The following is a 25,154-nucleotide window of genomic DNA, read 5'->3' as shown; positions in this document are numbered from 1 at the left end:
AGCTAAATCTCATTCTAGCCCAAAACCAATTTGAACCTAAAAAAGGTCTAATCAGCCAAACTAATGGAATACACTTGTGGGTTTGCATTCCTTTCGAGAAAAAAAGAAGCAACCCCACAAGGTAAAAGAACCTCATTCCACTGCGGTGAATGATGAAGATGGGTAAGAGACTGGAGGAGACAAGGATAATGAGATGAACCCCTGTATAGCGGTTAAAGGTCCTGCACATGCACACAGTAAATTGATCTCTGCACAATGCACACCAGAAAGTCTCTCTGCTCCTGACGAGCTGCGGCAAAACACTGGCTAAATTCAATCAATGTATAAAATATTATATATATATATATATATATATATATATATATATATATATATATATATATATATATATATAGTCAAATTTAAAAAATTTAAACACTACATCAACAGAAACTCTTGATGCCTTGTTGGGTGACTTCCTGTATCCCTTTTAATTCCCCTCCCTCCTGGAGATCGATAAAGTTTTATATTATTTTATTGTATTTAGTGTGACAAACATGCATATTTTTTTCACTGCTCTGATGAAGTGAAAACTATTTTACATTATACTATATACCTGCTATAAAACGTGCAACCAAATCAAAATAAATCAAGTACAATCTGTACGCACCAACACAGACCTGAATAAGGGGCTAGAAGAGTAGAGTGCAGATCGGGCTGCCTTTTTTTGTCCGAGCCTAGCCCGCGTCCGACAGAGCAGTAACCTAACCCAACCCGAACCCAACCCAACAGGCATTAAGATATTTACACGATACAGTTAAAATCTCATTTTTTTCTCATACTAATGACACATGTATGTACATGTAGCCTAATATGCACGTGTTTCGTTGTCACAGCTACATAAACACATTTCCGCAGACAGGAAGACAGATGTTAGGGTAATAATTTATATTTATCACAAAAACAAACCTTTGCATCAAGTGAAACAGGCCCATTGGTTACCTACATACTAAGCTGTTTTAAATTTAAAATGTTCAATGCCTTATCGCGCTGATTTGACCCAGCCCGACCCAAACACGGACATCATTTCTAAATATACGGTATGTCCGAACCTGGCCCGGCCCGTCGGGTTCCCGTCGGGCACGGGTCAGGTATCCATCCTCTATCGAAGAAGTCTGATGTATGTGGCAAATGTTATTTGGTCAGTGTTCCTGAAAGGAAAAATTAATAGATTAGAACTCCTGTCACCTGTGACTGTGTCCTGCAAAATCAGCTGACAACCAGAAAGTCAAATTATGATCCCAGGTTATAGAGAAAGTATTGGTTCCCTGCCTTCAATACGAGGGTAAAACAAATATTTATTGGAAAGATAAACAAGCACTGATTTGTGCTGTGATCAATAAGGTCTCAGTCTCTGAGTTTGTGAGCTTGTGTGCCCTTCTATCCACAGAAGCCCTTGAAGGGATTTACAAGCCAGTTCAAATCACTGAACTGTGGAGGAATTATCTGACAGGAGGAGGAAAAAGTTGCTCACTCCTCTGTCAGCAACTCTTATTCATTCCAACATTCCGTCATAACAAGACAAAAACAACACAGGGACATGGGATTGTAACTAGTTAAATAAAATCTTCTTTAAATCACGTTTATTTAAGCGTTCAATTAACCACTTATTTCCAGAAAAGATGCACTTTCTGCACACACTGCCGTGCACAAAGTCTCACCGCCATCAATATTTACTATCAAAAGCATACAACCCATAATACCCCACTGCTCCTCATTTTTCTTTACCATGTCAACTGTCTCAAGCAACAACAAATTCACCCATTCACCACCCACTAAAAACACTGTCTCCAAAATCATTGGCTTCCCAACCTCTAGCGTCTCACATCTCAATGACAGAGACATCACATTGCACAGATCACAGAACGATAGTTACGTTACTGTAACTCCAGATTCTATGAGTATAGGCGTAGCCCTCTAAGGCTATGCTATTGGGTTAGGGCGAAGCTGATGTAGTCAATGCCACCTGCAACACAGGGTCCACAAGCAGAACATAGACTTTTTTCTCTCTCTCATGCACTGGCAGAAGATCGCATCAGAAGCGCTATTCTGGTAAAAGAGCCTGCCATGGTAATGACTTGACCTAGCTGGCTGCAAAGCCCAAGCCATAATGTAATTGATTGACAATTATGGGACGTCCATGTTCCTCTCAGCCACCCAGTGTAGGGGGGGTGAGGGTCTCAGACGAGTAACCTACACATGCAGCGGTACATATCATGATTGTAGGCGTGCATGGTTAGTGAGAGAGATAGTGACAACAGATATATGAGGCACCGCTCTCCTCCCAGCACCCAGCGCAAAAAGGGGGGGGAAGCAGGCAGGCAGAGCACACATACAACGGAGCATTATTAGACATATCGCGCAGATAGAAACGGATGAAAGGGCATGGAGATGCCCAGGATGCCGCTGCGCAGATGTCGGCTACTTTCATGCCCTTGAACAGAGCCGCCGATGCCGACAGTGCCCTCGTAGAGTGTGCCCGGATGCCCGTGTTATAGGTCTGGGTGATAGCCTCGCACAGCCAGTGATACAGATGCTGTTTTGAAAGGGCCGCTCCTTGGGAGTGTTCCCTATAGTGTACAAACAGCTGCTGTGTCTGCCTTATGTCCGCCGTGCGTAAAACGTGCCGCGATAACGCGCGCGCTGGGCATAACCAATGGAAAACCTCCTCCGCGTCGTTGTCATGAGGCGGGGAGAAAAACCCTTGAGAGAAAATAATTAGTTATAATTTTTCGCTGTGAATGAGGGGTTTGGCTGCAAGGCGGCTGCGCTCCCGTTCCCTCTAATGGAGAGGCAGGACAGTGAAACTGACAGCGCACATAAGTCGCTCACTCCCTTGGCTGACGTCAAGCCAAGGAGTAGCGCCGTTTTTAGTGACAGCAACCTGAGAAAGGCTTGTGCTAGGGGCTCGAAAGGAGGCTTCCCCAGAGCTCGAAGTACCAGTGCAATGTCTCATTGGGGTGTGAGAGAGCGCACGGCAGGTTTCTGTCGTCTGACCCCCTTCAAGAAAACGCTTTACCAGGGGGTGCGCATAGCCTTCGTGGCAGGATGAGATGGTCACTGCGTAGGCTTTGACTGTAGATGGAGCCAAATCAAGTCGACACGAGAGGAAGGGGACACGATATGGGGTCCGCTTCCTTCTCCGTGCACCAGCGCTGGAAAGCAGACCAACGCCCTGCGTAACACACTGTAGTGGAAGGGGCTCTTGCGTTCTGGATAGTGCGCACCACGGCAGGGGGCAAGCCTAATTTCTGCAAGCATTCCCGCTCAGCAGCCAGCCCCACAGCCGCTGGGTTACCACCGGGGGTGAAATATTGCGCCGTCCAGCTGTGACAGGGCATTGTGACAGGGTTTGCCATTCTCCTCCCACCACCTGTGACTTGCACATTCCTCCCCAGCCAGTAAGGGGAACCCCGGTTGGCGTATAGGGTCGAGGCGCTGGCGGTGATACCACCTCTGGATTTCCCTCATGTGGAGGACACCCAGGGGGCTACTACGTGACCCGCAGCCATCGTGCCCAGAAAAAGCATCACAGACAACGCTGACACTGCCGCGTATGGCGTGATGCGCGACAACAGAGAGATCAGTGCGTCTCATCTTGGCGTTGACAGCCTGGCCCTTATGACAATCGAGTTTATGTCCACGCCCAGATAAACTATTGATTGTGCGGGGAGCAGTGAGCTTTTTTGCCAGTTCATGGCGAAGCCAGTGTTTGCCGATGTCGCAAACTTTCATAGTTTGCTGCACTGCCTTTTCCCAGGAGGGGGCCAGAATGAGCAGGTCGTCCAGATAAAACAGGACTCTGATGCCTTTTTTCCGCAACGGCTGAAGTGCCGTCTCCATGCACTTGGAAAAAGTGCGGGGGGTCAGTGTACCCGACCAGCAGCCGGTTGTACTGGAATGGGCCCCTAGGAAAAAGAAAAGAAGCGCAGGAATTTCCTGTGTCTGGGAATAATTGGATGTGAAAGTATACGTCTTTCAGATCCACAGACGTGAACCATTCGTGGTGGTGCACACATTCCAACACTTGCTTGACCGTCAGCATGTGGAATAGCCGTAAAGCACCGGTTGAATTGGGGCAGGTCCATCCATGCCGCTGTGCTCTGAAAGCGTTTGTGTGTTTACAGACATGGCCAGCAAGGAGCGCAGAGCCCGTTCTGCCGCTGAGCGAGGCCGGTCACCGCCGTGTGGGGCGTGAGCGGCCACCGGGTCACCATCGTCCTCATCCCGTTGGCATAGCCGGGGGGAGAAGAATGACTGAGCGGCACCGCTCATAGCGTGGCTAGCTCCGGAGGAAGAGCTCCTGGAGTGGTGGCCATAGCGGAGATGGCAGAGGTTAGAACATACCTGATCCTGGGGAAAAAGGCGCGGGCTTCTGGTGGCCGAAAAAAGCAGCCTCCGGAAGCAGAATGGACGCCAGGCTCTGCCCCAGCGGGGTTACCGAAGGGAAGCCCACTTCTGTGTCGCCTTGAACCCAAGTGAACAGGGTGTAGCGAGAGACGGGAGCCTTCAGTTTCCCGGGCTGGGAGAGAGAGAGCCTCCTCCACGAACGGCCGAAGCTCCGTGAAGCGCGGCAGAGTGGAGCCCGTGAGGAGGGCGGCTCCTGAGCGTAAACATCACCGCTCAAGAGGCCAAGAGCGGGGGCTGGAAGCTCAGCTCAGCCGGGAGCGCTATGCCTCTCTGGTCTGCCGCCTTTTAATGATCTCCGGCAAATCCAAGAAGAGAGCCTTAGGGGTGGAGGCCACCAAAACGGTGCCCCCTGCCGTTTCGGAGATGGGGAGAGCCGCAATGGGAGGGCATCGATCCCCCTTACGAGGTCCAGTCCTCCCAGGGGGGAGGAGGGACAGCCGGTGACGGAGGCGTTATCCGAGGGGACCGAGCCATCTGGCTCGTGCTCGTCGATAAAGCCTTCCTCCAGCAGATCCAGGGTGTTGACGGATTGCCGTCTGTCTGCCCAGCTGCCATCCCCTTCCCCGCTAGCCTGACAAGCCAGTACGCTTCCGCCCGCCAGTTAAGCTCTTTAGATGGCGGGTGGGCGCAGAACTGGCAGGAGGCGTCGGGGGTGAGAGCCGGGCCCGCGTGAGCTGGGCCCGCGTGAGCTGGGCCCGCGTAAGCGGCGCCGAGGCAGGTCTCGCAGCGGGGATGGAGGTCCGGCGGCGGGATGTAGCCGGTCCGGTAGACTGTGGGGCAGAGGCAAACACCGCTGGAAGTTGTGCGGATCCAGGGTGTTGACGGATTGGCGTCTGTCTGCCCAGCTGCCATCCCCTTCCCCGCTAGCCTGACAAGCCAGTAAGCTTCCGCCCGCCGGTTAAGCTCTTTAGATGGCAGGCGGGCGGTGTCGGGGGCGAGATCTGGGCCCGCGTGAGCGGCACTGAGTTTGTCTTCTTACTGCTAGCTTGAAGAAAAAGTGGGAGATGAACAACGGGTCCGCTCTGTATATATACAGTATCCGCGGACGTAGTTGAAGCCTGTACTGTACGCAAGGGCGGGAAAGAAAATCTTTACGACTGCGCATGCACGAAGGGATAAACCCAATAGCGTAGCCTTAGAGGGCGAAGCCTATACGAAATAGAACATGACCTTGGTTACAACCTCAATATATTTTTCACACTGCTCCCATATGAATGCAGATATAGGACTTTAAAGTCCATTCTTTACTCTAGCAGGAGTCTTGTCCTCTATGCCACACACAGTAGTCTGTTTTCATGTCTGTATGCATCTATAGACTCAACTGTAGACTCAATTTACTGTATCTGAGTGAGCATACAGTGGAAATTGATTTCCCCTTAGGCAGAACAAAGACTCGATCCCACCAATATTTGTACTGGCTGTGTAATATTTGAACTAAAAAGGTATCATCGTCCACATTACCTGGTGGAACTCCCTCTGGTGCTGGACGGCCCCCACGTCGCCTCCTATGGGCAGCTGCTCTGACAGCTCCTCGTCCTTGGCTGTCAGCCATTCAATGATCTCCTGCAGAGAGAGCTGCAGCTTCCCGCTGTTATCGGAGAAGGCCTCTAGCCGCACCCTGCCAACACGCACACACACACACACACACACACACACACACACACACACACACACACACACACACACACACACACACGGTTCAGCAAATAGTCTAACTAAATACTGCAGATTATATTTGGTTTCAACTTCCCTCTATCCAGAATGTCAACACAGTATTAGCTTTGTTAACATCCAAAACTTAAAACTTCATCAAGATGTACATTTAGGATTTATACCTTGAATTGCAATCTATTGCAATAAAAAGTAGGCATTTCTTTTAAAATCAAATAAAAACTTAATGCAATGTACAGTATGTCCTATTTTAAATTTTGCAATAGGACCTTAATTGCCTCTTTAGTTTGCGCTGTCCTTAATTTGGGCAGCTATATAGAGTTGTAGACTGTCAGAATACACATTTCAAAGAGCCTTGTAAAACCTGCTATAAGAAGGTCAGTGCTTTGCTGTTCTTGAAGGCCACAACTTCTTCTTTTGAGCGAGTTATGAAGGGAACAAATGTGCCTGAAATTTGTCACGCCTTGCTGATCATGTCACTCTGGACAATTCTGTATCTGAATGCTGTATTTTAGTAGCCTGGATGCCAGTCAAACTTACTTCGAGGTCGGGAAGTTCTCACATTCTGACTAGAATCTGAGTATGACGACGTCAGGCTAGTATTTTAGCATAGCCATCGATGATTTTTAACAAGCATGGGATGGTGTTCATTTTGGTAAGTGATCATTATTTAATAATTAAAATATAATCATTATAATTGACCATTTGCTAAACCCCTCCCCTGTACACTAGGACTCACCAGCTCTATATTGCAATACAAGAACAATGTTTCACTATTTTCACATCTTAGTCACGACTAGTCAATCATTTACCGGTGAGGATTCTTTTCTCAGACTTTATCTGGTACGTGCAGCTTTAGCCTCAGTCTTATGGAACCATACCATGTATGTATAAAAGGGGCCATAATGTAAAATAAATAAAAACAAACCCACACTTTGGTATTAATAACTTATGCAAAGTCTTTACTGCACAAACCATACTGAACCCTTATATTTACACATATTTACTCTGTGGCCTCACATAAGATACATATTTTAGTCACAGGTTGTACAACCACATTTGTCTTTGTTTGAAGACAAACAGAACATACAAGTCCCCTTTTATCAGGGAAAGTTTCCAGTATTTTTCCAAGCATCCAAGATCCACGTAGAGCTGTAGAATCCACAACAACGACATCCCCAGGCATGAAACTTCTTTTTTCCTTTGTCCATTTTTGTCGTTCCTGCAACAATGGTAGGTACTCATGAGTCCATCTTTTCCAGAAGAGATCAGCAATATATTCGACCGGTTTCCATCTTCCTTCTTGCATACAGATCATTTCTTTCAAAAAGTCCTGGTGGTAGAATAGGCTTCCCTTCCAGTAGAAGCAAGTGGTTAGGAGTCAATGCCTCAAGGTCACTTGGATCTTCAGATAATTTAGTGATGGGCCGGTCGTTCAGCATTGCTTCAACTTCACAAAGCACTGATTGAAATCCTTCATCATCCAAACTTTGTTGATGAAGAACTGAACTCGACACCCTTCTGATTATCCGTATGATGCGCTCCCAAATGCCGCCGTGATGTGATCCAGAAGGTGGGTTGAAACTCCATATAATTCCTTTTTGCGACAGGTATCTTTCAATGTGATCCTGGTTTAGCAAAGCTAAGCGTTGTGTGGAGCAGGGGATAACAGACCCAAATGCAGGGAGAGGCAGGCAGGCAGGAGAAAGTTGAACACGACGATTTATTCACAACAAAAAAGGCAGAGTTCCAACAAACTAAGGTATCCAAAAAGGCAGAGGGAAACACAGGGTATCCAGAGGCAAACAAATAAAGGCAAGGCAAACAAAAGGCTGAGAAATGCTGAGCAGGATGCAAACAGACAGGACGAAGCACAAAACAATCTGACAAGACACAAAGGGAAACACAGAGGCTAAATAAACTAGGTAACGAGCAGACACAAGACAGGTGACACCAGGGCTGGGGAACAGGTGGAGCACATCAGACAATCACTCAGGCGGGAAAACAAAGGAAGTAAAACTAGACATGACAAGACAGGAAACAGACTATCAAAATAAAACAGGAAACAGAACATAAACAGGGAAATTCACTACAGGGAACACAAAAATACACAACAAAATATATACAGACAACAATACACAACACAGGATAAATTTACAGGACAGGGAACAGAAACCTATAGAATACAACAAGAAACATACAGGAAACTACAAACAGGCAACAGAAATAGAACAAAATACAAAGCAAAATACTGAAACCATAACAGCTAAGGCTTCTCTCAATTCTTTTTCAGCTCCCACAAAGTTGGTACCATTGTCTGATCTCATGTGACAAACCTGTCCTCTCCGACAGATGAACCTTCGCAATGCATTGATACATGAACTTGTATCAAGAGAGTAAGCAGTTTCCAGGTGAATGGCCCTACTTGTCATACAAGTGAAGATCACTCCGTAACGTTTTACAATGTTACGTCCTCTTTTCACCTCGAATGGACCAAAATAATCAACACCAACATTAGTGAATGGAGGGAGATCAGGAACAATTCTATCTGTGGGCAAGTTTGCCATCTTTTGTTCACCAGCCTTTCCTCTGTAGCGTCTGCAAAACCCACATCTTGCTATGATTTTTCTATCTGCAGAGTCATCATTTGTGATCCAATATCATTTCCTTACAGTGGAAAGTACATGATTTCTTCCTCCGTGGCCCAACTGCTCAAGAAAATGGCGGAGAATAAGGGTTGAGAGGTGTTGGTCTTTAGACAGGATGAGGGATGTTTTGTGTCCTCAGGCAAAGCTGAGTTATTGAGGCATCCCCCAGCCCTCATAAGGCCATCTTGTAGAACTGGATCCAGCTTGTAGATGGTGCTGCCTTTTTTCACTGATTTTTGAGATGATAATGCAGCCATCTCATCCTGGAATCTCTCTCGCTGACAAAAGGAAATTAGTGAGTTCTCACTTTCTACGAGGTCATCCGGTGACAAGTTCTTCCCTTTGAGTGAAGATCGAAAAGCTTGCATTTCTTGCTGCACCTCCACCATTGGTGCTCCATTAGCACTAGTACGTATGTGCAAGCTGCAACTGCTTTCTTTGCTTACTCAGCTTCAGCAGGGTTTTTTTTTAATCTAAGGATCCATGCAACTGAAACTTTTAATCTCTGCCTCTGAGAAATAAGTTATTAGTCGAGTGGTGGCATTCAAGGTGTTAATGGTTGCATTAACCAGCACACTTTGCTTAACCTCTGGATCATCACTTGGGATGCTGAAATCCACAGGCAATCTTGGCCATTAATTTTCTGGATCCCAAAGAAAAGAGCATTCAATCCTCTTGAAGCATCATCTGCAGGGTTTAGTGATGTGGGAACATAACTCCACTGTGACATGTCTGAGTTGTCTCTTATCATGGAAACTCTGTTAGCGACGAAGGTTAGGAATCTTGTCCTCATATTTGATATACTTTAGAACTGATGTACTGCCGGTCCAAAAGTGCTATTTCTTCAGTGGAATCTGCAGCTCTGATTGAAGCATCTTGTCAACTTTAATGGCGACAACAGCAGCAGTGAGTTCCAGACAAGGTATGGTGATGGGTTTTAGAGGAGTCACTCTGGATTTGCCAAACAAGAATGCAACATGGACCACTTCAGTTCTGCATTCTGAGGTAGGTGACTGTGCCATATACATTTTCACTAGCATCTGAAAAGTGATGCAGTTGTGCACTTCCGATCTTTCCAAATCCTTTAGGCTTGATACACCTGTTGACTTCGAAATTAGCCACTTTCTGTAGATCTGTCAGCCACTCAATCCACTTCTGCTCAAAAGGTGAAGGTATGAGGTCATCCCAATCATACTTCTGCCTACATAACTCCTGCAGCAGCAGTTTAGCAGGGAGAATAAGTGGTGCCAAGAACCCCAGTGGATCATAGATGGAACTGATTACAGACACACGTTTGTTGTGTGGTTGCTCCTTGATCTTCAGTTGAAATTTGAAAGTGTCTGTTTCTATACACCACTGCAGGCCTAAAGCCCTCTCTATGGCAGTTTATCTCTGTCCAGATCCAGCTCAAACAAGTTCTGTGATTTGTGTTCTTCTGGAATACTTTGAAGTAGGTCCCGGCTGTTGCTGATCCATTTTGTGAGATTGAAGCCTCCTCTGCTGCAAATGGTGTTTGATTCTTAACCATCAGGACAGCCTCCTCTTCAGAGGCAAGGCTTTTCAGAAGGTCATCCGTGTAGAAATTTCTTTTGATTGTGTCCATGACTTCTTCTGGAAAGCTTGTTTGATTATCCTCAGCATTCTTCCTAAGAGCAAAGCAGGCACAACTTGGTGATGATACAGCCCAGAATAATGAACAGTCGGCTACAGGCTACAGGATCTTGTCTGAACTGTAAAAGGACTCCTATTAAGGAGCTGTTCAGGTTTGGGCCTTGTAAAAGTTGACTATTGAGAGAGACACCTTTGAAGTCTGCTCCACAGTCAAACACAACACGCACGGTTCTCTTCTTAGGATGATATACTTCATGATGAGGTATATACCATACCTTTCCCTTGCATGGCTCTAACTGATGCTGAGGCACTTTTTCCGCATAGCCTTTGTTAATGACATCAGTAAGAAACTTTGTGTACTCATCATGATAACTTGCATCCTTCTGAAGCCTTCTCCTCAAGCCATGAACACGTTGCTTGGCAATGCAGAGATTGTTTGGCATGGTGAGGTCTTTTTCTTTGAAAGGCAGTTTTATTTTGTAGTGTCCTTTATAAAGCTGAACAGAGCTATCCATAATTTCAATGAATTTCCTTTCCTTCCTTGACATCTCCTCTTGGTCTTTGGAGGTTACCTCGTTGAAGTCATGGTTGTATTGGTTCATCAGTAGCTCTTCAATTCTGTTGACATTAGTTCTATTAACAGTAACCTCAGGGTAACCACTCAAGCTTTACCTGTCACCGTTTCCCTTTAATGGACCGTTAAGCACCCACCCCAATAAGGTTCTGATAGCATATGGTCCATTGCCCTGACTGTTAATAACCTCCCAAGGCTCCATCAACTTGGAGGTATTGGTACCAATTAACAAGTCCACATTAGCCTTTATACGAGGAATCCCAATGTCCTTTAGTTAATTAAATTAATTAGTTAATTAATGTTAATTAGTTAACCACAGCTGATCAAATATGCTAGCATCAGTTGTCTTTTCAGAAAGTAAAATCAGATGTGACAGATTAGAAATGAGAACCTGCTTTTGTGTACCTCTGTCTGGAATCAGAGATCCATTGTTTCAAGAATTACTAAGAAGTTTGAGTGGCAAATCTGCCTTCATCTGAGTGGTAAAGAATAAGCAACTATCTTCATTTCATCCTCCGGCACCTGGACTCCTCAAGATCTTATGCCAGGATGCTGTTTGTGGACTTCAGCTCTGCCTTCAACACCATTCAGCACCGATTCCCCTCAAGGCTGCGTCCTTTCCCCTCTGCTCTTCTCCCTGTACACCAACAGCTGCACCTGCAGTCACCAGTCTGTCAAGCTCCTGAAGTTCGCGGACAAAACTGCACTCATTGGACTCATCTCTGGTGGGGATGAGGCAATGTACTTCCTGCTGCAGCAGAAGAAGTTCAACCTGTCAGGGCAATGATGGTGCACTGCTACACTGCCATCATCGAGTCCATCCTCACCTGCTCCATCACCATCTGGTACGCTGCTGCCACTGCTAAGGAGAAGGGCAGAGGGCAGTGTATCATCCGCTCTGCTGAGAAGGCAATTGGCTGCAATCTGCTGTCTCTGCAGGACACCTCCAGGATGCTGAGGCGGGTAGGAAAAATTGTAGCCTATCCCTCTCACCCTCGACACAAACCGTTGAACCCCTCCCCTCTAGCAGGAGGCTGCGGCCAATCAGGACCAAAACCTCAACTCAAAACAAGTTTCTTACCCTCAGTAGTCCGCCTCACCAACAAGGCCCCGGAGCCCCATCCCTAGTCATAGACTTTGCACTAACCATCATCCTGGAATACACATCTGCCCATTGCAAATACTATATATTCTTTGCACATTCTGCACTCAACCCATTCAGCCTCTTTTTTCTTTTCTTATGCAACAGTTATTTTGTATGTGTTTATTTGTTTTCTGTATTTATTGTTTATTTCATATTAATGTTTAATATGTTTGTTTGTGCAAATTCCACGTAAGTGTACTTATTGTGGCAAACCTTTTTCTGATTCTGATGCAGAATTGGGTGTTATCCGAGCCAAACCATGCATTTCCGTGATCCAAAATACAGGACACTACAGTACATCTACCTGCAACAGTGTTAAATCACAATGCTGCAAATCACAGCAAAACAAGCATATATTGTGTATGCTGTGGCACATACGAGACAGTGAGAGACTTGAAGAATCACAGGTTAGTGCAGATGCAGGTTTGATGAAGTAAACCAGTAACAAATAACAGAGAGAATGTATCTGCTTGCCACCTGCCAGCAGCAAGAGAGATGTCTATCAGTGACACAGCTGGCACTAGCGTCCCAGTGTTTCAATTACACACCAGAAGCCGGCACTCAAATATCATTATCCGTGCACATCACAATTTGCAGGAACTGTCACATCAGAGATGATGAGTGGGAGCGAGAGCAAGAGTCAGAAAAAGAAACAGGCATTCTAAGTGTCACTGCTCACAACTATAAATGAGGGGAACATTGCAAAAATGTAAGTGGACTGATATTCAGATAAAAGCAAAAGTAAAGTCAGAGGAACACTTTAAGATGTATAAGTCTAAATGAAGTCAAACACAATAATTGCAATAAAGTTTAATATATGCAAATAAGGAGTCCAAGTAAATGCTCACGGCCTGCACCATGACCAGCAGCTCCTAGCAGCCAGCTTCCACCAGGCCTAGCAGCTCCTAGCAACTACCATGGAGCGGATAGGTTTCCCAGCCAATGGAGGGACTTCTATTGTTGAAGGTATTTTTCAGTGTGCTTAATTAATCTCCTGCTCGTGTGTGGCTAAACGGTTAGTGGCTGCCACCGGCATCGCCATCATGCCTAGTAACAATGGGAACAATAGCAATGAGGACGCAATCTCCCTGTCGCAGGTTCGGGAGTTGCTTGAACGAGAAAGAGCACACTTTAAAGAACTAATACTTCAACAAGAACACAGTAATAAAAACTTTACACAAATGGTCATTAACACCACCAATCAAAGAGTGGACGAGTTGGTGAAGGACATACATGAGCCTGGAGTTCACTCAGAAGGATGTGGATGAATTGAAGGCTAACCATAACAAACTCTCAAATTATATTATGTAAAGTGGCAGAATCTCTTTTGGTTCTGGATACTAAAGCCAATTATCTTGAAGGGCAGTGTAGGTGCAACAACATAATGGTGGATGGCATTCCTGAACTTGACCATAACAGACTTTTAGAGAGTAAAACAAACCTGTGGATGGCCAAATTGTGGGCCCGAAACGTTGTGGACCGTATTTGCACTATTAAAGTATTTTTCCAGAGCATTAAGCTGTTGTGCAGACTTTACTATCTTTGAACATTCATGTTTGTGTCGTGCACCAGCAACTACATGGATGTGTACAACATTGTCTTTTTTAAATTAATTTGAATATGCCAACATTTTTATTCAACCAAATTGTTTACTGTAATAATACGCATAGCCATAACACCAGATTTGCTAGTAATGGTCATATCGTTATACCTAGCCTAAGGACTTGCTCATCAAAATAAAAAAGTTATGTATCAAGCCATAACAAATTGGAATAAGTTACCCTGAATATTCAGTTAATTAAAGATAAATCATCTTTCAAAAAGTATTTTTTTCATGTTAATGAAATTATCTAATCAACCAGTCACATGGCAACTGATTCAATGCATTTAGGGGTGTGGTCCAGGTCTAGACAATCTCCTGAACTCCAAACTGAATGTCAGAAAGGGAAAGAAAGGTAAGCAGTAGGTAGGCGCTGGTAGGCTGGTGGTGGTGGGGGTGTAATGGTGTGAGGGATCCCTTTCGCCTTCAGAACTGCCTTAATTCTTTGTATCCTTGATTCAACAAGGTGCTGGAAGCATTCTTTAGAAATGTTGGCCCATATTGATAGGATAGGGTCACATAGGTAGTATGGTAGTATGGTGTTCCTAATAATCCTTTAGGTGAGTGTGTGTATATATATATATAGTTGTTTTATAATTGCTTTTCTATAAAGAATGTTTGTTCTGTGCGAAAAGGTGGTTATTTATAATGTAATAGTTACTGAGTGTGACTGTTTAATCTCTTGTTTTAAGGAATATGTACAGTACGTGTGTGTATGTTCGTGGGTGTACACCTGCATGGGTTGTATGTGGGCGTTACTGCATATTGATGTGATTTTACATACATTCTTGTAATGGGTTGTATGTGATACAATGGGTATGTATTGTGTGGTAGTGTGGACCCGAGGAAGAGTAGCTGATTGTTACAACATCAGCTAATGGGGATCCTTTTAGTAAACAATAAACAATCAGCAATGTCATGTCAGGGACTGTATGGCAACGGCAATTTCCTGCAAACAGAATTTTGGTACAAATTGGTTCTGACACATGAGGAATTAGGTGCCATGTCAGGGATGCCGGTTGCAGAATGGAATGTGGGAAAAAAAAAAAAAAGAGAGACTTTAAGGAGAAAAAGACGGAAAGGTGAAATCAAGCTTGTAAGTGCACATTTCAGAATTGATAGGCCTCTTTGTTCAAACTTGTGTCAGGAAACCTGTGTGAAGCAGACCGTGCTGTCCCATAGCCTCTTGTTGTCCCTCCAGTTCAGCTCGCTGTGGTAATTGAATCAGAGAAGAACTGTTTTTTCTGTGGCCCCTGCAAAACAGGCTCTCAGTCCATAACAGGCGTGAATACACACATAAAAACAACACACACAGGCACACATGCACAAAGCATAAATGGAGAGAGGTTTCTGACTCAAATCAGAGCAAACCTGACCCTTGGATACATCTGAAGAAAGGCCATCCATCAAAGGATGACCCTGGCACTTTTGCAGAGAAGTTTCGAAACCCTTCAAACCACACCACAGCAGGCACACACTCATCTCACATTACTCTCACCCATCACTGCTGCTTCCATTACACACACAAAGGGTGAGACAAATAGTGCACTGCCTGCTCTGTAATGGAAACGCCATCACATGGCGGGTGCTGCCAAGAACTACTCTCGCCTTGCTAAGCTGTATGGAGGCCAGACGAAAGGTTTGCCAGTATAGAAGCTATTTTATCTCCAGTGGAAACATCATCATATCAATTTAAGTGGTATTTATGGGCCAAGTTCCGCTGTGTTAGATTAGGAGATGCCAGGGATTTTGAATGTGTGTGTGCGTTCGTGCATATGTGAGACAGGAGCTACAGAGGGAACAGGTGGGCTGTGTGCACTCCTCCATTTCTGTGAAGAGCAGTTTGAGTTTCACATTAAACTAGCATCAGCTGTTCTTTGGGGCACTTTGGGCCAGAGGAACAAGCTGTAAACAACACTGACATATTATCACCTTCTTAAATTGATATTGCGAATTTATTGGCAAACGATTGCCTATTTACAAATCCAACTGAGATTTAGCAACATCAACATGACATTTTAAGTTGTGTTTTTGGCCACCTGCCCTCATTTTTAGCTCTGCATTAGTCTCCTTTATTTCCTGAGGGAAATATCTGGCTCTTTAGCTGCTAAATGCTCCACTATGTTCACCATCTAATCACTAACTTTGTCTTTCTGCCGTTTGGTGCTAGATAGGTAATGTTCAGTGGGTCAGTCAGAGATATTCCACTAGCTGCCTGATGCGTATTTACACAATGTTGATGTGAACAGTGAAAGTGATCAAAAACAGTAAAACTGAAGGCCAGAAACCCAAAACAAAAAGCTGAAAGATGCTAAAACGGTGCATATGGAATTAAATATATCAATGAAGGTCTTCACATGTCTATAAGTGTGTGTGTGTGTGTGTGTGTGTGTGTGTGTGTGTGTGTGTGTGTGTGTGTCTCTCTCTATCTCAGAGGCTAACCCAGCCAGCAATAATTGGTATGAATAGGCTACTAACGGGACGCTGTGTGACTTGAATGCATGGCAGACTGTTTGTCCTCGACATATGACACACTCAACACACTGAGTCATCATCTGTTGGTTTCACAGACAGTTTCTAGATAGACAGTCAATCTCACCAAGGAATACATGATAAGTCTAAACTGAGGACATAACAGGGATGGTCATAATAAAGATTGTAGACTTTTTAATTTCCTTGAGTAGCTTCAAGCAAAAGAGTCAGAACAGATAAACTGTGTATCCCAACATTAGAGAGACCAACCTTTGTTACAAAGGGAGGGAGGAGGGGGGACCCTACTATACATGCCAGAAAAAGTCAAGGGGGTAAGCGTCAACAAACTGTAGCTGCTGTGGCTGCATTTTGATGCCAACAATCCATCACCCGCCGTTAGCATTCCATTGACTGCCATTCATTTTGACGTCACTTTGACAGCGAATAGCTTTACATCTGAAGCGTTTAAAGACTTTATTTGTCCATTGTTTATTTCTAAAGAAACACGACAATGTATAAAAGGTTCCATTACCTTGTACCTCACGTTATGGCTCCGTAGCAGGCGTTTTGTAAAAATAGGCTAACGATTGTGTCATAACCACGAGACTTACTGTCGCACAGTAGAGAAATTACCGTATACAGGAGAAGCTTGCAGGCAGTTTCGACTCACATTAGCTGTTTAAGTTTAATTACTAATGTTAACTAGCATTTTAGTTAGCAATAATTAGCCTGTGCCTAAGTTATCTCCTTACATATACCTACGCTCTCCGTCTCAACTTTCAGACAGGTTGCTCACGTCACATTTACGCTGTCTCTCTCAGTTGGAGGCTGCGCAGTAACGCTCAGCGCTCACCAGAAAAGTGCTTCCAATAGCGTTCACTGGTCTCCGTCTAGAGCAACGGGATCTGTTGGTCCATTATATATACTGTCTATGAAAAAAAGTCTGCAACATTGTTTTAGCCTGTGGGGTTTTGCACAACATCGCGTAGGAAAACTGGGTGCCATAAATGTAGTGATGGAGCCAGATGACCCGATGTCCAGAGAACATGTGTCCAGCACAGCCCCAACTGGGGGCTATATGAAGGAGACAGCATATTATTCCTCGCTTTTAAAAAGGTATAGTGTTATGTTTGGCAATGATACTCAGGAAACATGACGATGCACAACATTTTTATTTATTCGTCAGGTTTTCGTTTCTCTTTTAAAGTGTCGTTAATGGCCACAAGTGAACAATTTATTTCTGCCATTGACCGACACATTTTGCCTTGTTTTTCCAGCCCCTCTGCTGTCAGGAGACAGGGTCGGGGTGGTGGTCCAGCACGGGGGGCGGAGGACACGCACTCTCCCTCACAGCTCACGGCTGCTTGGGTCTGACTCATGAAAAAAACAAGTGTAAAATAAAAGACACTGCATAAACTCTGCTACAGTGTGTATAAATTAAATAAACTTCAGCTAGAGTCCGATTACTACGGCAACACTGTTGACTGCATCAGTGATCGCTTTCTATTCCGTATTCTTTCTACAGCCTTTAATACCAGTTTTCAGGCTGCCAAATAGTACACACGTTCGTGCAAATGAACCAGAGATATCAGGGTTTCAATCTCCACCTCTGAAAAGTGCCGCTTCTTAGCCGGATTACTCTCGCCAAGTCGTAAATTGTAGGGGGGAGGCCTCAAAACCAAGAATATATTGGGGCGTGATATTTAAATTACAATTGTTTCCAGCCGCTGCATTTATCAATGTACGACCATTCTTACGCTCTGATTGGTGTAATAAGAACGTTTCATGAACCACACGTGAAGCCTGTTGTAAGATGATTTCTGCGCTCATATCTGCGCTGGTTTCTACGTTAGGTTGATAAATGAGGGCCATTGCCTTTGGGTGTAAATTTAAAGTTTGAGTTTTGTATTCAGTGTAACTCAATGTTCTCACAGTTGGGAACTCTGCTGCATGCATTGCCTTTCTGTTGTATCCCCACCTTTTTTGACAGTTAACATCTACAGTAAATAACACAGTCAAACAGAAATCCAACTCCCCAATCACTCAGAGAGATTATAGAGAGAGGCTTAGTGCTCGGTTCGGTGATTAATTAATGCATAGGAGATAGGAGCAGTGTTTCCGCTGTTTTTAGGAGAGAGGAGACAGATAGTGTGTTGCCTCAGGGCCCAGGGAAGCTTTGAGCACAACCCCATTTCTATCTCCTTTCTTCCCCCTTCTCTCTCAATTGCAGAGATGTTGCAAGAGCTGGTAAAAAGTGCGAGGGTGTGTGATGGGCCATGTTGACACAGCAGCCCTGCATTTAGTTGAAAGGGTATATATTCAAAGGTGAGTATATATTTATTTTTATCTCAATGGATGCCACACTGTTAAAGGCTTAAATCAAAGTTAAGATGTGACACATGCATAGTGTCATGGTGTGACTTTTAGCTAGTTTGTTGAGATTAGATTTAGGTTTCATTACGGAGAGAGTTCAGTAAAAATATTGCGGCATATAAACTTAGAAACTAATCCAAACGCCACAGCAAGCTAAGACATGTGGGTTTACACTGAAGACACGTCACGCTGAACCATTGCACTTGATGGGATGTCTTTATTTATCCATTTCACAAGCTTAGCAAGAAACAGCACTTACTTAAATTGATGCATTTCATAAGCCGTGCAAAGATACCTCAGTGCAGTAACAGAAGGTGACAATGGTGACGGTCAACAGAAAGTTTCTCCACGTGCTCACCCTGCAGCCATCATCCCAACACCTGGCCAACCCGCCCAAGTGAACACACACACTAATACAGTCACCACACCCCCGGTGACACCCACAGTAACCAACGACATCACTAAGCGCGCGCACATGCACAACAGCGCAAAATGGAGGAAAATCATAAAAGACTAATCAAACCCAATGTATGGCTCCTACAAATATGTTGAAAGAGAAAGAAGTAGAACCAGGCCTCCTGTTGTGTTGCATAGTGGCTGCATTGCATTGTGTCACCACAACAAGGCGGGCATAGAAACTCTGAAAGGTCCATGCATCTTAAAATGATACCACACCACTTTTATTGTAAATAGTAATCACATTGTTATCAGTTAACAGAACTGTTTTGTTCAAATCATCAGTTCTGTAGTAATGTTAAGCAACTAAATAATTTAATTAAGGTTATGGAAATAAATAAAAATAACAGAGAGAGACAGCCAGAGGGCATCTTTACAAGGAGCTTGGACCAACTCAACTCACTCTAATCACATTTAAGCAAAGATCATGGAAGAGAAGATGCAGCCAGAAGTGGACTGGTCAGACCTCTTTGTCAATGAACTAACATTATTTCTTAATTCATTCAATATGTTGTTAGCTTTGGGCAAACCACAAACTCTAAACATGTCCTCATTGAACATTTTACTGTGGTGTTTGTGATGTATGGAGGCACACGTGCCCAAATCACAGGCTCTAATCACAGTTGGTCACAGTACAGAACACCAAACGTATCCCTGTGTAATGGAAAGTCAACAGAAACCTGATTAGTGTCAATTGGGACAGCTGCCGTCCCTCACCTGGACTGAAGATGTTGTTTGTACAAAATGAATGTAGCCCACATTGTAAGGCTGCTGCAGTAAGTAAATGAAAAATTCTAACTTCAATATCAATGAATTATGTGGCATGATAGCTGTAAACTGCAAGCAGCATGTTAATGTTTGCCAGCCTTTCCTGGGTTTCTCTCTCTTTCTGCTTCCCTTTTTATCTTTTTAGTTTTACTGACGTTTTGCCTAAAGCATCACTTCCAACCGCCACCTTACTAAGATTTATGGGAAACATATTTGCTGAGTGACAAGAGCAGACCAGCCACTGGGGCTGTTTCCCACAACTGGAAATACTGTAGACATTTGAAGATTTACAGCAGCTGATGCCCACAGGGAGTACACTTGTGTAACAAATTCGTTACAGCTATACATGGATATTTTGCATGCTTGTAGTTCCAAAAGAAAACACAAGGTTAGAAAATGAGATTTAACAGAAATTAAATAAATGCATAACATGAAAAATAACATGTAAACATCAATAGCCCCAAATCATGGGATGTAAAATCCTTACCCTTGTACTGGTCTGCAAATACCTTCACACCTTAATGGGAAAAATACAGTTTTCTCCATTGCATTAACTAATTAACTCACATTCCAAAATGTCCTAGGTGAATCTTCCACATCACACTTGTACTTACAAAACAATTTACAGATACAGAATCTCAATTGCTTTTATAAAGTATGTAGAGACTTCTACAGTATGTACAGTGAACACAGACAAGCCATTTTGAGTGTGTCTGCAGGTTTAATTATTAAGCAGTCCATGTATTGCTGAGGACACTTATTAATTGTGTGCCTGCGTCAGACACTGGAATGTAAAGATGTGAATACATCTTGTCCTTTTTTTGTTCTGTCAAATGCAAATGCAGACACATAGATGTGCAGTGAAGCATGTGTGTTCACCAACACACAAAAGGCCCATAATGTAACATAAATATTAGCCCACCAGATAGCAGAGGCAGTGTAAGATGTGTTTCGGGAAGGTGAGACATGTAAAAACAGAAATAGGAAGCACGAGAGACCACTCTCTTAAAACCAGTGTGTGTGTGTGTGTGTGTGTGTGTGTGTGTGTGTGTGTGTGTGTGTGTGTGTTTGGAGACAAAGTGTTGCTCGGGTTTATTGTGTGCATGTTTGTGAATGTCTTGTGTGTAAATGTCGATGTTTTCCATCTGAATCATTATTCCTTTTCATTGCATGCGTGAAGGAGTGTGTTTGTGTTCATGGGGATATAGATCAGCATGTTTTTATCACTATTTATGTTGTGTGTGTAGAATTATTGTGCCAATTCAGTGCTTCCCTCGTGGTACCAGATTTGGAAATAAAAACATCACACTGAATGAGGTGTGCAGACAACAAGAACTCCCTGTCTTCAGTTGTGTCCAATGGGTAGTTACATTGCCAGAATAAATATCTAAAAGTACTTTTCCCCCAAAAAAAGATAGATACCCACAGCAAGTATCCAAAAAAAGATGTGTTTACCTTGTTTGTACCCTGTTTAGCCATATCTTTGGAACTACATTTTCTCAATATATTCCTACACATAAGTGCAACTGTGCCACACGCTGTATTATGCTGCAGATCAGCAGTTTAGGTCAGACATTCAGCAGTTTATAGAAGAGACAACACATACAAGAAAATATAAATGAGTGCTTATGACAGTGATGACATATGGCGTTCACTATAGAGACAAGAGGATACTTTTATGAGCCAGAGTATACAGAAGAACTTTTGCAGAGGAAGACTGAACAGGCCAGAAGAGAGAGACGGGAAACCCCTGTGGAAAGGAAAGGGCTGTCTGACAGCAAGGTAAAGCGTTGAAAATATTCTAAATTCAAATCCACCCTCTCTCTCTCTCTCTCCCCCCGTTTCTACGCCAAAAATTATCCGCTGCAGCTGATGTTAATCTTAAAATTATTATAATTATAAATGACAACAAAGCTCCCATTCAACAAGGGATGACGTCAACATATTCAGTTATTATTTCTTTCAGTGACCGAGTTAAGGAGGAACTCTTTTCCCCTTTTCATTTATTCTTTTCTTTCTCTATTATTGAACACAATATGTCAGTCCTTGTATAAGAGTGTTACTCAGTAATTATTAGCCTATATGCTTTGCCTGTTTGCCTGACTTAAAGGTTATACTTTATGACACGTTTCCTTCTTAATGAATTCTGATTAGTCAGTTAATTAATGTAGCAACGATGTGAGAGACCAAAGATGTTACATTGCAGTAAACTCAAACATTTCAAGCACCAGCGATGTAACTTTTAGAATGAACACTTTTGTTCCCAGAAATAGCCTAGTCCCAAATAGTTAGCTGTTGATGCAAATGACGCGTATACTCTAGCATTGCTCGGGGACACAACTATGTCATGGCAGTTGTATTGCTCAGCACGCAAGGAAGCGCAGTGCAGAGTGTGAAGTTGTTTAGATGAGCGGTTCTAAGAAAGCTGCAAGCAGCAATAAAGGAGGGCAAGCAATCAGGCACTACACTAGTACAGGAGAGGAAGCCAAAAAAAGATTAATTTCAAATCAGCTGCTGACCAAAGGGTGAATTAATACAAGTAAAATTTCAAGCAACCAATTCATATACACTTTGTGTCTTCTGTTGCCCTTTGTTTGGAATTGATACACTAACCTTCAAAATGTGGCAGATACATGCCAAACTGTCGCTAATTAGTCTATGACATCAGAATTACATGTACAAATGAATGTGAACTCATTATCCTATGAAGTAGTGTGCCATATTGCATATATATATATATATATATATATATATATATATATATATATATATATATATATATATATATATATATATATATATATATATATACAGTCATCACAATAATTTGAACAAGCAAAATCATAACATTTTCAGCAACAGGAGATCAGAGTAAGAGTAAATGAAACTTTGGGCCCAACATGTCGATAACGTTTTGCTCATTCACAGGTCGAAGTTTAATTTTAATTGTTTCCTTTGTAAACTGCGTTTCCAAAATTGATGATTAACATGGCAGCAGCACCAGAACACAAGATCAGAGAAGGGTGATTGTTGTTTCTATGTATAAATCATAGATATCTGTCTGTGTATAGGGGCATGTGCAGGTGTATTGGGACTTTGAAGACACAATTAATAATCCTAAAAAATCAGGATTATAATACCTTGATTGACACCAGTCAACGACAAAATCTATAGTTCTACTGTTGTATCTGCATCTACTGTTTTAAGATGCTGTTAAAGGTCAGTAATGATTGTAAACACCGCAGTAAAAAAGCCAATTAACCAAAAGCCAATTATGATGATTAAACACAAAAGCAAGCAGACTTTATATGATTAAAAAACGTATTGACTAGGGCTTTCAAACTGACTTGTTCCCTTTTGACCTCCATGGCAGTTTTGGTTTGCAGGTTTTCAAGTAAACAGAGTTAATGTAAAAAGCATGTCTCCAGTCCTTGAGCCCTCATTGTTCTTTGCAGCTCCAACAGCACCATGTTTTCACTCTTTCGGGGATTTGACTTACTCAGTCTAAACCCTTCAGCATGCCTGGGTACAGTGAGTGCACAGAACTTCCATACATCCTGCTAGCCAAACAGACACTGTAGCCCAAAAAAGTCCAACATTGTCTCTAATCTGTGCAAGACCATTTCTGATTTGTTCTGCAGTAGATAATGGGTATAAAGGCACAGTTCCCCTCACAGCTTCACTCTTGTTTAATTTCAAGCACACATACAAAGTGTAATTCATCAAATTATTCATGGGGCTCCTAATTCCCCTTTGGTTGGTTTTATCATTAAAGTGCATCACTTTTTGTTGGGGTCTGTCCCACAGGTCTTGATGCTGTCATTACTACTTTATCAATATGTTCATTCCCTAGTTTTTCCCTTTTCCCACTGCAATACACATGACATGTCAATGGGAGTTTCTCAAGGAAAAGAGATTTACAGTAGCTTTGTGTGAGGCCTGAATTAATTATAACAAGGCTTAAGTAATTGAATAAGTTGTCACAGTTACAAATGGAACATTAGGTAAAATCAAAAAGCTGAAATGTAGGTCACATTTGAAAGATTTGACTAAACAGCTCAAACCACATCCATCAGAATTACCATATAGACTAATACTGTGAAACTGAGCAAATATACATGTACATGGCATCCTGGGAAAATGCAGCCTTCTTCTTAACCCGCAAATAAACCACAGAATCCCAAAATGAATCTTAGGCAGCAGTGAAAGCAAAGATCATTCAAGCAACTTACTGAATGACCGATGACACCGGCCATCCCATTGCTACCCCCCTTAGCAACACTAGGTTTTCACCCCTGATCTTGAACAATAGAATTACTGACTTGTAATTGGAGCTCAATAAGTCCTGCAGGCCCTGCACTGTAACTTGCCAGAGAGCAATGTAGGCAAAGTGGAGCACAGAACCACCAAAGGGTATTGCACAAAGCTTGGGCTGCCTGTGGGGGGCGCTAGCAAAAGAAGGAGGAGAAGAAGAGAGGTGGAGGATCGATAAGTACAAGAAAAAAATTGCAACAACAGTTGAGGGGAGGAGGAAGGGCAAAAAGGTAGCGACTGAATTCTGAGAATGAGAATTAAAAAACAACTTTAATGAGGAGCTTAGATATCTTTACTTGTGAATAGAGATAGGAACATTCTTGTAATGAAAAAAAACAGACTCGGGGGTCTCCCCTTGCCATTAGACGCTGAGTGTGGGTGGTTGGGTCTCTGCAGATATCTAAACCATGCGGCAAATAAATTCATAACATGCCACCGAGACACCCACGCCAACCTCAGTGGGCATTCATACAGCGCAAAACAGTGGGCACCTAACAATGTGGCACGACCCAAATCTCAACAATGCCTGATATTGTTACCCATGGGGTTGACACTGTAATTGGATAAATTACATGTGAAATCTATTTGAAGAAGTTGTACCTTTAACTGACTACACACTCTGTGCTACTACACTGGGGGAGATTTCCAATGATTCAGTGTCAAGCTGTTGTGTGTTTGACTACCATAGTATGCAAAGTACAGAGATGGTCTCAGTGGAAATACAGTTTGATCACATCACTAACACTAACATACGAGTAAACTACTGAGTAAATAGGTTAAATTCAATGAAACCACCCACTCTCATTCTGTAATATTTTACACAATACGTACAGATGGCTGAATGGCCTCAGCAACACGTTTGTGTTAATAAATGGCTCTTTTCTATATATTCATAGTCATTCCGCTGTGATTATGATAGACAGCTCAATACAATGTTGCGGTCCACTTGTTTGGTGCTATTATCTTAATCCTGCGTAAAACATTAAACCACAACTTGATATAACACAAAGCACACAGCAATAAGAACAGCATGTCTAAATTTTTTGCCAATGGCATCAAAGCACTGTTTTGTAG

General features: G+C 43.2%; 1 protein-coding gene across 4 annotated transcripts in view; it reads right to left on the bottom strand.

The window, feature by feature from the left end:
• drp2 (dystrophin related protein 2) overlaps positions 1–25,154 on the bottom strand; it is a 176,297-nt gene that overhangs the window by 51,306 nt on the left and 99,837 nt on the right. For all 4 annotated transcript variants that reach the window (XM_028589824.1, XM_028589826.1, XM_028589825.1 and 1 more), the window contains one exon: positions 5,911–6,067. In XM_028589824.1, the coding sequence (XP_028445625.1) occupies positions 5,911–6,067 (157 nt within the window). The remainder of the gene's footprint in view (positions 1–5,910; positions 6,068–25,154) is intronic.

This window comes from Perca flavescens, chromosome 10 (assembly GCF_004354835.1).
Source record: "Perca flavescens isolate YP-PL-M2 chromosome 10, PFLA_1.0, whole genome shotgun sequence".
NCBI classification, from domain to species: Eukaryota; Metazoa; Chordata; class Actinopteri; order Perciformes; family Percidae; genus Perca; species Perca flavescens.
The sequence above is the reverse complement of the archived record's forward strand: the minus strand, read 5'-3'. Positions and strand labels throughout refer to the sequence as shown.